Here is a 13,374-nt window from a genome sequence, read left to right on the forward strand (position 1 = left end):
GCAGGTGGCACATTAAGAAAAATAGAGGGAAGGCACATGAGACATTCATCCTTCAAGCTATGTAGAACATACTCATAACCCACTCACACTGCCCTTTGGTGGAAACAAAAGGAAGAAATATTGCATTCTTCCTGATTGCTATTAGTTCAAACTCTAGAGTGTCTCACCTCTGCAAGACAGCCCAGATGCATTTATTCTGGGAGTACAACTTTAGAAGTGGGCTGGTGTTGTAACTCCAAGTATCCACCAGTATAACAGTGTAACAGCTGACAATTAATTTAAACATTAAAATGAAGTAGTGCAACAATTTACTTAATATGTGATCAAAATATCAATATTAATCCCAGTCAGCGTGAAAAATAAGGTAGTAGTTTGCATCCACAAATATTTCTTGTCAGAGTACACACAACTGTATTAAAGTTACACAATCCCATTGCAATATTTTCATTACCTAAACATTTAAAAATAGCTTGTGGATGAGAAAAAAACTTGTTTTGCTAAGGCAAAACACCCATTCCCATTTCATGCTGTGAATATTCAAATGGTGCTTGGTCGGCTTGGTCTTTCTAATACAGAATAATTATCAAATACATCAGATTACGCAGACCACAGCATTGCTTTACTTCACACTTTTATTAGCATTTTGACTTTCAGTAAGGCTTTTTATGACTGTTTAGTTATTTGTAGTTATTATGAAATTAAATAAAAGAAGATTAACAAAATATAAATACAGTAAGAACTACAACCTGAGTTAAAATAAACAACAGAACAAAGATTATTCTTTCAGTAATACTCTCTGTCCACAATATTAGATTAAATTTATAGCAATTTTTTATCTGCCACTGTGGATGCTAACAAGAAGATCCAGAGTGCATCTGAGATGGCAGAAGCTTTGTGAGTTTCATTCCTAATAAATACTGTGAGCATCATTTTTTTTCATTTTCTGTTTTATCCTTCAGATGACAGCAATATGCTTGGTGCTGGTCACTGCCTGAACCTAGGGTGTGTGATAGTGACAACATGATCTGTTTTTCTCTAATTATTTTTGCAATGTAAGACTCACTTTCATAACTTTAAAGCAAACAGTATTTAAGGACAGAGCAACCAAATATACACTATTATATATATGCATGTGTGTACACACTTGCACAGATTTACTGTGACTATTGTAGCAGTTTGCTACTCAGAAGGGAAGACCACTGTAATTCCCATGTGAGAAAATGCACCTCCTGCCACAACTCCCAGAAATCAATTCCAGGTACTACAAACAAGTGAGATTGATTTACAGAATTCAGTAAACTATGCTTCTAATTAGTAGAGTTTGCTACAGCAAGCACTGAATCAATTATAGTGCTCTCATTATCAGTTTACATTTTACACTGAAAGGGAAGAGAGACAACTAAACCAAAAAACTGAAACAAACTGCTATATTAAAAATGTCACTGATGTCAGCAACCTGACACAAAAAGTAACATTTACTGCACTGATGAAGATATGGGTTATGGATTTGGATTGTGGTGGGACAGATGTGCACAGGGAAATACTGAGCATTGCAATAAGTTATCAGGAGGAGAGGGACAGGTGGAAGTGGCATTGAGCAGCTTCAAATCTTGCATTTGGAAGGCTGCAGCCATTCTTTGACCATCAATGAAACCCCATAATTCTAACAGTAGCAACCCAAAGTGATCCTGATTCAGAAATGGAAATGGGCTTACATTGTTTATAAAGAGATGTTAATGTTTCCACCAGTTTATCAACAGGCATATAAAATGCATCCGTGGATAGAGACCCTGTGTGAATATAGGCATCTAAAAGATTAAGATTGTAGAGAAAATGAGGACTGGGCTAGCAGAAAGTAGTATGTAATATCCAGACGGGGAAGAGAATGTAACTAACCACCAGACTAGGGAGGCAGCAAACAAGCCATTTATTCTGTACTAGCAGATGGGAATTCTGTGACACAAAGTACCGTTATCTGAGAAGATAACAGCAGCATTAAAATGTAAAAAGAATAGTTTACAATTGACAGACGTTTTTCCCTTTTTTGAGATGGTCTATTGCACTGTATAAGGCTGTTGATAGCAAGAACTGTACATACACTTTTATAAAATTTTCCATGCTCTGCTAGCTCTCAACATACATACCATTTTAGTTTAAACTCCTTGTGTCTAACATAAAATCTGATCAGTATTTTACGGTGTTAGGTCCTATAAAAAGACAACTGCTTTTTCATGTGGTCTGTGAAAACCTCTAACATTAGCAAGCATTCCTACAACTTCTAATAGCATTTTTAATATTAATATAATCTAACTAGAGTATGACTAATTGTAATATAACTAGATTATAAACAATAATGGTCTTGTTTAATGAAAAATTGAAAGATCACATTTCACTTCAACAGTAAACTATTCGTTGCCACAAGAAATATTTTATAATCAGATCAAAAATGTCATCATAGACATGTACGAGAAGACAAACATTTTGACACAGCAGGTTATAAAAATTAATTATATGGCTCATAGTTTCTCACTGGGACGCTAACCTTCCGTCTCTTTTGTGCAATTCTTCCATCTTGACTGCAGGAAAAATCCAATGTCTGGAAAAAAAGATACAATCGATAATGCATACTGGTCAGAAATGTTATTCTTAATCTGAACTATTTGGCCTCAAGTGCTGAATTAAGGTGTAGGCTGTATTTGGACTCCAAAACAACCACTGAGAAATACACTGTGCATGAAAAGTGGAGAAATACAATGCTTTGTGTGTAGAAGTGCACTTGAAATATTACATTCTATAAAAGCAGATCACTGAGGATAGACCACAGCAAAGTATTACATTTGGTTTACCCTCCTAACATTTCCAGAATCCTAGTTAGACTTTATTTTCAGGTTCTACTTCTCTGTGTCAGCATAGCAGCAGCAAAGGTATTGGTGCTTTGGGCAGTACCCCCATTTGTCCCCCTCCTCCTCCACTGTCTATAAGAGATCGCAAAGCTGTTTAATGACAGCTTGTAAGCTGTCAGCCTTTAAAAAAAGGTTTCATCATTTACAAGCAATTAAGTAATCACAATTAAAATCATGTAACAGATAATTTGTAAATTATCTGTCAGTCCTTTTAAGTAAGCTAAAAAACAGATCTGATAGACAATTTACAAGCTGTGTATTAAGTAATCATAATGAACAGTTTTTAATGACAGTTTGTAAGCAGCATAGTAGTAGACTCTGGATTCCAAGCCAAGTGCCTTTGCTGCACTGCCCTTCCATCTCATCTCCTGGATACATAGGATGCCCAGCCTCCTCCATATCATCATGTCATCCACTTCCAAGCTGCGTCCTGTCAGTGAACCTACATTAAGCACAGCAATTCTCAGTTCATGTTTGGCAGGTTGGTTGGTTTTATGTCCAACGTTTGCTCAACAGAACTATCCCAGATAACCCAGGCTGGGCAACTAGACACCGGCCAGCCAGCAGCTTATTGACCCAGGGCTGCTGGGCTTTACGGTGGGCACACACTGGCCAATAGGGGCATATATACCCCTCCCACCATTAGCATGGGTCCTTGATGTGGGTCAGAGTAGGCCGGGTCCTCAACCCACTTATCACAGATAACTACCCATGCCCATTTTTGGCGACATTAGTCAACATGACCGAATCACCTAAAGCCATATTTTACACTGTCGAGTGGCTAGCCCTGCCACGGCACACAGTCTGTGATCCGTGTTCTCCTATCTTGAGAATACTGTGCACCACAGCAGATGCACAAAGCAGTTGGTCTGTACAACTCTTCCCCCTATAGGGCACCACGTAGAGTCTGTACTGCTGTCCACGACTCCATTCATTGGTGAGTTTAAGATGGAAACACTCAGCATGTTTCCTGGACATGGGAGAAACCCCACTGAGACACAGGGAGAACATGAAAACTCCAAACAGGCATTGGTCGGAGGTCAGGATGGAACCTTGTACCTTGTGCATGGGAGGCAAAAACCTTAACCACAAAGCCATCTGGTCTCTCCCAGGCTATAAATGGTGTAGGAATTGTGGTGAGACAGAGGCTTCAGAAGGCAGTAAGGGATATCATCAGAATTAATGACAGACTCATGGCAGTCAGACTCCAGTGTAATGATAGGGCAGTATTCATAATCTAAACCTATGCCCCACAGCAGGGTTGTGATAGTGAGGAAAAGAGTGCATGCAGACAGCAGTTACAGGACCTACTAGATAAAGCAGGACAACGTGAATTGGTGTTGATAATGGATGACTTGAATGCACATATTGGGATAGACAAAACAGGATATGAGGACTGCCTGGGTCCACATGGGTGGGGCAACAGGAATAAAGGAGGAGAAGCCATTCTGGACTTCTGTCTGGCAAATGGCTTGATAATAGCCAACACACAGTTCAGAAAGAGAGACAGTCACAAGATCACATACAAGAATAGTCAACATGCAACTCAGGTAGACTTCCTCCTAGTAAGGAAAAGGCACTGGGGAAGAATCCATGATTGCAAAGTCATCTCCAGTGAAACAGTCGGCCCACAGCATAAACCACTAGTTGCCACAATCAGCTGCAAGCAGTGGTCAGAGAAGGCTCTAAGGTCAACGGAGACCAGGCTGAAGACCTGGAAGTTGACTGGAGAGAAAGTACAACAGTTCAATGAATTACTCAGGGCTCTAGCACCCCAAGAAGAGGAGGAAATAGGGGGAGTTGAAAAAGAATGGTAGCGCCTAAAAACAGCATGTGTTAGGACTGCAGAAAAGATATGTGGCCGAGCCAGGTACAGAAATAAGGTACATAAGGAAAGCTGGTGGTGGAATGCAGAAGTCCAGGAAGTCATCAAAAGAAAAAAGGAGTACAGGAAGAAGTGGGAAACAGAAAAGACTGGCCAGGCTAGGAAGTACTACTGGTTGGCTAACAAAGAAGCTAAGAAAGAAGTTGCAATAGCAAAGAATAGGGCATCGGAAGCACTGTACCAATTTCTGGAAAGTGACTCAGTGAGGGGCACAAAGAAACTATATCAGGTTGCAAGGCAAAGACAGAAAAATAAAGAAGACAGTCAGACACCCTTCATAAGGGGATGTCAGCAACAACCTGCTCACCAGCCCAGAGGACATCAAAGGCAGATGGAAGGAGTATTTCCAGCAGCTTCTGAATGAAGAAAACCTCACAGAAGCTGTACTGCCCCAGAAACAACTTACAATGAGAGAAGAAGAGGAGCCCACCCTAGAAGTAAGAACGACACTAAGGAAGATGAAGTCAGGGAAAGCAACAGGCTCAGATGAGGTCACAGCAGACACGATAAAGATGCTAGGTGAGATAAGGGAGAAATGGCTCCTGGGGGTACTAATAGCAGTGTGGAGAGAAAAGCGTATCCCAGATGACTGGAGAATAAGCATACTCATGCCAGTGTACAAGAACAAAGGGGCCATCCACAACTGTGGGCAGTACACAGGCATCAAACCCCTATCACACTGCATGAAAGTTCTGGGGTGGGTGATTGATAAATGGATACGCAGAGTAGTAGAATGTAAGATGGGAGATGAGCAGTTTGGATTCAGATCAGGATGCAGCACAACTGACCCGATGTTTCCATTGAGACGGATACTTGAGAAGAAGCTTGAGATGAGGAGAGAGTCCAACTGGGCATTCCTAGACTTGGAAAAGCATATGACAAGGTCCCAAGAAAGCTGATCTGGGCAGTACTGCGGTGGTTTGAAGTCCCATAAACACTGGTATAATTAGTACAGGCTATGTACAATAACCCAATGACTCAAGTACGAACAGTGTTCGGCCTCACAGAAAGGTTCCCAGTGGGTGTACATCAGGGTTCAGCTCTGAGCCCACTGCTGTTTATACTGGTGATGGACTACATTAGCAAACAGTTTGGAGAGGATGGATCAACAAAGCTGCTGTATACAGACAATGTGGCAGTACAGGCAGACTCTGAGCTAGATCTTCAGCAAAGGATAGGAGAATGGAATGTAAATCTGAAGGCATATGGGATGAAACTAAGCACAGATAAGATGGTGGTAATTGCAGCAAATTGGGGAAATCAGAAGAAGCTGAGAATAGAGATAGAAGGGAAGATAGTGGAACAGGTAAACAGCTTCAAATATCTGGGAAGAGTAGTTGAGGACAAGGGTAGTCTGAATGAAGAGGTCAAAGCTAGAATCAGAGGGGCTGCAGCCAACTGGCACAGAGTATCAGGTGTAGTCTATGACAGAAGAATGCCAAAGAAGCTGAAAAGTAAGGTGTACAAGACAGTGGTGCAACCAGTACTACTGTATGGTACACAAACCTGGCCAGTAAAGGCAGAACAGTTAAAGAAGCTAGAATGTGATGGAAATTAAGTGTCTGAGAAAGGTGATAGGATGCACACTGTGGGACAGACGAAGAAAGGAGGACATAACAACAGAATCCAAAGTAGCTCCAATTGCAGAAAAGATCAAAGAGAACAGATTACGGCAGTTTAGGCACATGTGTAGAAAAGCAGAAGACAATCTGGTGAGGAAGATTTGGGACAGACAGGAAGAAGGTAAGATGAAGGGAGGATGTCCAGCAAAGATGTGGATGGATTGTGTGAAAGAAGATCTGTGACAGTCAGACATGCGTGTTGAAGAAGACAGGAGTGTGGCACTGAATCAAGAGAGTTGGCGACAGTTAACAGGATACCCCGACCACATGTAGAAAAATGGGAAAAAGGGGTCTGATGATGATGATTATTGCAAGCAGCCACATTTTTCCTAGCTTTTGATACTTCCAACAAGTTGGCACCAATGACAATTGTCCTGTTCACCCAACCCTTGCTACAGCACTGCCTTGAAGACCAGTACTGGAATTATGCCTGTGAAGGTATGAGAATCCCATATATAGTTTCTGTTCTATTGTTTGATTTACGTGTTTATTTTTTGAGTTGTATATTGTAATGTCAGGTGTTAAATTTGTAATTCACAAATATTGTACTATTATATGTTTGGTGTACATTTTCTCTTTATGTTTGTCTCTGCCATTATGGCACAACATTGCTGTAAAGTGTCCAGGGAACAGCTTATATAGCCAAATTAAAAAATGTTAAATAAAAATATATACGCAAGTATCTTAAGCTCTCTTTGGTTCTTTGACCCTGGAATGCCACCAGGTGTGTACTTTTGATAAACTGCACATGGCAAAATAATAAGTGCAAACAAAACGAAACATCCAAAAATCAAGAAACACTTTTCCACCTTTAGTAACCTGAAAATATTTGTACACTACAGCATAATGGTGCCTGGTTCCTTTAACTGTAATAGCCTGGAAGGGTCAGGCAGTATAGCAGACGGATGATCTCTCCTCAGGAATCTACTATGGTTAGGGTACTGCTGGGGCTCTACTCCCTGCAACACCTTTACTTAATAAAACTCGCTACAAGGTCATACACCTTCAAGTTAATGTTAAGTATTTCTGATGAACTGGTTGTGAATGAAAAAAAAAATAGATACAACAGATAGCATCTCCACTTATGTCAAATGTCTTATGCAACTGTACTATCTTCTTCAGGAAGTCTACTTGTAAGAGTAAACATTACAATTAGATAAAATTACAGTCAGCTGAAGATACACACTATATCAGTAGTAACACTGGTGTTACGTCACATGCAACTGAAGAATTAGACTATCTCCAGTTGTGTGTGTGTGTGTGTGTGTGTGTGTGTGTGTGTGTGTGTGTGTGTGTGTATATATATATATATATATATATATATATATATATATATATATATATATATATAAATAAATATATATGGGTCTACTTCACATGAATGAAATTTCATTTGATCGAGACCATAATACCAAATTTTTAAACTACTGAAAACTCATTTGACTGAATCTCATTATACTGAATTGTAAGCCATAGACATGATGTGGGTTTCCCTTCTCCCGTGACTTGCTTGTGATAAAATTAATTACTGTAACTTATAGTGCTGATTGTCAGAATACTGATAGCCATGTAGAAAGTTGTGCTGTAGTGTTTCTAAATGTGCTTATGTCTGTTTACATTTTTATGGGAAGTATCTCAAGTAATATGGCAGATGTTTTGTGTATTCCCAGCAATAGTAGTAGCATGTAGACTACTGTAAGGTAAGTAAAAGATATATGCGATCCTGGAGTTAGTATACATTGGGGGTATGGGGGAACGTAGCCCCCCACCTAGTTTGGTTTTATATCATCTAGTTTCTGTTAAGAGTTAAGTAGTTTTTAAGTTATGGAAAGAGTTAGTCATTGGTGTTGTAAGTGTGCATGTCTACGGTTTACATGTTAGTATTTTGAAATGTAGCATTGTAAGGTTTCAGTATTATGAATTTCAGTCAAGTGAGTTTTCAGTATTTTGAAAATTAGGTATTTTGGTCTCGGTCAAATGAAAGTCAGCCAAATGAAGTTTCAGTCATGTGAAGTAGACCCATATATATATATATATATATATATATATATATATATATATATATATATATATATATATAGTTTCACTTCATAATCTCGAAATGCTGAAATTTCTAATTTCAGCATTTTGAGGCCATGAAACTGAAACCATCACAACACTGACACTTACAAAGCCGAAACCAGAACACTGAACACACAGTACACACCACACCACATACAAACCACAACACCCACACACACACACACACACACACACACACACACACACACACACACACACACACACACACACCAACACATCCAACACTCACATCTCAACTTACACCTCCCTAACCTAACCCACATGTAAAAGTCAGAAAAACGCTCACATACACTCACTTACATGACATTCCAAACACCATCCCAAACAGACACTTCACGTAACGTACCAATAATGCATAAGTGCAGATTCGAGATATTCAAATTCACTCTTATGCATTTTCTGAATTCTGAAGTTACAGCTTCATGGTCTCGAAATGCTGAAATTCGAGATTTCAGCATTTCGAAATTATGAAGTGAAACCATATATATATATATATATATATATATATATATATATATATATATATTGGATCACAAATAATCAAAAATAACTAAATAAAACCAACCCAGTGAAACTCCTTTGCAAGCACTACCATAGCATTCATGAATACTTGTTCTGCAAAAACATATATATATATATATATATATATATATATATATATATATTTATATGGTGGTTTCAGTTTACCTGTTTGAACATTCATTTGCTTGTCTAAGTAAACTTTGTAGTCTTTACTCTTTTTATTGTGTGAGTGATTTACCAAATGTTAGTGTAAATGTTCATTTTGCTGAAAGAGGCAATTGGGTTGCTATTAGTGGTGGGAATGTGTATGTGTAAGTGTTTGCCATTTAGGGTTCTAACGGCTAGGTAAGGAGGCAGTGTTAATGCTGTGACTTTGTGATCTGTGTCAAAGTATATATGAATGTGCTCTGCAGTGGTTAATGGGTTGTTTTGGGGGGTTGGAATGTGAGCATAAGTATTCCCTGGTTAGGGTTAGAGTAAGGACTGCATAAGGGGATAGTTTTGTGCTATGCAAGTGGGATTAAGTATGAGAAGAGCATCCAAGTGTATTGTGCAGTGGTACTTTTAGGGAAAGGATTTTTCTGATGTAATACATACAGCTGGGTTAGCATACATGAATAAGGTGACATGGGTAGGAACACAGTGAATTCTAGTATATAAATGCTTTTACTGTTTGGAGATTGCAGTGAAGCATAAGTTATTATTAATTTTCTTTCTAAATGTAATTGGGTTGTTTCATAGTTTGTCATTTTCTTGTAATCTGTGAGATAGAACTTACCAAAGTGCCACCCTGTTAAAAAAATACTGCAGTGATTTTTGTGGCACTGCTGTACTATTACCAAAAACTGTTTGGTGATGCTTGTACATGATGAGGAATTTCCAGTGCTGCTTAACTGGCATTTTTACATTTTGTAAATTCCTATCTATACCTTGCCATTCAGAGGGGAACAGTTTGAGTGAGAGAAAGAACAGGTAACAATGTCAGTCTATCTGTGGTTCACTAGGTCAGCCTCCCTGCCCCCCACGTCTCTGGCACAAAGACAGCTGGGCTAAAAACGGAGGTAAATGGGTTTCCTGAAATGAAGCATACTACTGGTAGGTTGCAGGCCTGATCCTCCAACAAAGTCTGCTTTGAAGCCTGCTACATCAGGACCTACACTAACAAAGCACCAGATGTCAAACAGTAAGGTGGTATGGAGGCCACTGGTACTGAAAAGCTCAATCTCAGGTGTCCTGTCCCAGCCCTTGTCCCCCATTAAACACAGATGCCAAGGTGGGCGGCTCTGCACCCAAGGCATGGAACAACAATAAAGTACCATTCTAAATGTCATCAATGGTATTGGCATCATGGTCTGGGTTGACTAATTAATGCCAACAACCTCTACCTTCATGGCACTTAGAGTTAAATAGGTCAACACTGAGGTCAGACTTTGATGGAAGTTGACACAAAAGCAAGATGAGAAGCTGTTGCTGATAAGGAAATCTACAGCAAGAATAACAGCCTTGATTCTACCATAACCAGACAGGGAATCAAAAAGTAGGCATCCAAATTGAGGGGCGGGGCTAAAACATACTCTTTTCTTACCTCCCTAGAAATGGAAGGGGAAGAGAGGACAGCCATCTTGATTTGTACATTTCTTAATGTCCTCAAGTCCAAGAAAAGTCAACCAAGGGAGTCTGCAGAAAGAGTGGGAAGTGTTAATGCTTATGGCCAAAGAAGGCCTGGAAGGGGCTAGAACTTAGACAGCCCAAGCTCAGATACAAAAGAAACACTGCCCAACATTTTCCTAGGATTAGTATCTGCAACAACAGCAATTTCATTGCAAGATACACTAAATGTAGGTTTGTTTAACTGAGCCCTGGAACAGCCTTAGAAGTACTTACATTTTTGGAATTCTTGTAGGAGCCAAGAAAACCTTGAAAAAAAATTAAAAGACCTTTCTTTTTCCAACATAAGTTTCTCACTCCATAAGCTCATCAAATCAGAGGTGCCGGAAGCTACAGACAGCTGGGGGAAGGGCAAAAGGGGCATTAGTGATCTAAAAGGGGATGGTATTTTTAACTGTTTACTGCTATAACAGAAGCATACCTGTGACGCAAGATGTATATAATATAAATATGAGTTACACTGGGAATGGCTGCATAGAAATTTCATAGAAAATTGCAAATGAACCTAATATTGCATCTGAATATATCTGATCCAGTAGCCATATACTGAAAAGTCTTAGAAAAAAATTACTGTTGCCACACTGAGAGCAACCGCAACAGAAGAGTAATGGGAAGCTGTTAAACACTTCATTCAGACTGTTAAACACTTCAGTCAGACTTTAAAAAATTCCAAATGATGTGTTTAACAGCTTCCCACTGCTCTTTTGTGGTGATTGCTGATTGCTACAATGCTCTAGTGAGTGAATAGAGTTTAACAGTAGTAAGAGCTACTTAAAGGAGAACCACACCCACAGACTTAAAAAAAACATGTTTATTTCATCATGGTTTGGTATTTCCTACATTTTAACACCACTCTGGACTATTTACAGGTTTTTAAATATTTTTATACATAATATCTGAGTCTGACCACATGGAGTCTGGCATCTTGAAGTCATTTTAATTATTTAGTTTGTCTCTTGGTATCCCACAATGCAATGCATGTCTGTAAAAAATTACAAGCCTCTTTCTTCCTAAAGCTCCTGTTACTGCATTAATTTTATATGCATACACTACTGTCTTTCAGTCAATTTTAAGTAACATTCATGCCGTTCAGTGATTACTTAAAACACAAACAGTACAAATGCCACAGAACAGATTTCAAAGTGCTTTTTGCTGTGGCTTCTTTTTAGAATGGCTAAATTGCAGTCTTTTGTGAAGCATGAATTGCACTACTTTGACTCATCTCCCATCCTTCTTCACACCTAACTTCCCTAGCTGTCAAAGTGCTAACGGTAACTTGAGCTGCTACCTGCTGTGATTGACCTCTCACAGAAGGAGACTTGACTCATGTACTGTTTCCTTGTTCTAGCCTTTATGTTCTGTATGGGTAGGGGAAGTACCAGGGAGCTGTGACATCACAGCATGGGTGGGTTTTTAGGACAGTCGTGGTGATGTCAGTTTGGGGAGGGAATTGTAACACTAACAAAAATAAAATAAAAAATGACTCTGATGAAGCCCTGAGGTTGCAGGGTGAAAGCTCTTTGTTTTTTAATAAAGGTTCTTCTGTTATTGCAGTGGTCGCACCATTGTTGGCATTTTTTATTTTATTTTTGTTAGAGTTTTATGTTTCTGTCCTGTTGGGGAGGGAATTGGCCAGAAAACTACCAGTATTCATTGGTCTTGATGACATCAATGAATTGTAGACTGCAGCAAGCTTTTCCAGGGTGGGATAAAAGTTTTTTGAAAGTGAAACCAGCACATTACAGTAAGGTACTGTTCTAGTGGAGAGCAACAGACGATTTAAAATATTTTAAATGCTGTATTGTTGTTTATTCATAGTAGGGAGAGTAAATAGGGAGAAAAGGACAGAGAAGTTAAGCATTTAATAATAGAATCCCGTTGTTGCTCTTTAATAAAAGCTTGTTAAGAACCCTTCCGATGTCAGAATGGTTTTTAACAAGCATGTATTTTCCCAAGATTCAGAGCATAATCGCAGTGATCCATACATTGCAAGTCATTATTTATCAAAAATAAAACATAAAAGAGGACTTCCAAGATGGCTGCACAGTAGCTTAATTTCAGGTTTCCCAGTGTGAAAATAGAAACTCAGAAAAGAGAGACAGTGAATTTATCTTTTTGGGTAAATTTCAATTACTGGCTAGTAAATGCACTGCCTGGATGCCAGCAAAGAAGAAATTTAGAGAACCTGTCAAAATATCAACCAAAAAAGGTGGGAAAAAAACACTGGCTGTGAAGAATCCTGCAGCTGTTTATCAAAAAGCAGTTCAAGCTCCAGCTTTGGTGCAAGACGTGACTTCTTGTAACCTAGACAAAGAAAAAATAAGTCGAATGTGCTCAGAGCTGATTAAAATAAACAAACCAATGAAGGAGTATAACAACTTAAATAATAAAAAACTGGAAAAAAACAGAAGAAGCTTTAAACTGATATTCAGATGAGTTGATAAAACTGCAAAAAACAGAGGTTTAAATGAAGAAATGACTGAGTATGAGACTGCTCAAGAAGATATGTCTCAAAAAAATGGTAGAATTAGAGGACATAACGTGTACAGAAAACCTAAGATTTTCTGCTATACCAGAGAAACTGGAAGGAATAGAATGTATTAAGTTTATGAAAGCACAAATAAGCAAGTGGACTGGTATTCCAGAGCAAGAGTTGAAAGGGCACATTGTGTGCAAGCTACAAACCTGGCCA

The 13,374-nt window shown here is 38.9% G+C and overlaps 1 protein-coding gene across 1 annotated transcript in view; it reads right to left on the minus strand.

The window, feature by feature from the left end:
• Positions 1-614: 614 nt before the first annotated feature.
• Positions 615-13,374, minus strand: part of LOC122799362 (HORMA domain-containing protein 2-like) — a 1,372,365-nt gene continuing 1,359,605 nt past the window's right edge. The window contains exon 7 of the mRNA XM_044068364.1: positions 615-2,596. Coding sequence (XP_043924299.1) covers positions 2,504-2,596 — 93 coding nt within the window. The 3' untranslated portion in view covers positions 615-2,503. The remainder of the gene's footprint in view (positions 2,597-13,374) is intronic.

This window comes from Protopterus annectens, chromosome 4.part0 (genome assembly GCF_019279795.1).
Source record: "Protopterus annectens isolate FY-2018-M chromosome 4.part0, PAN1.0, whole genome shotgun sequence".
Classification (NCBI taxonomy): domain Eukaryota; kingdom Metazoa; phylum Chordata; order Ceratodontiformes; family Protopteridae; genus Protopterus; species Protopterus annectens.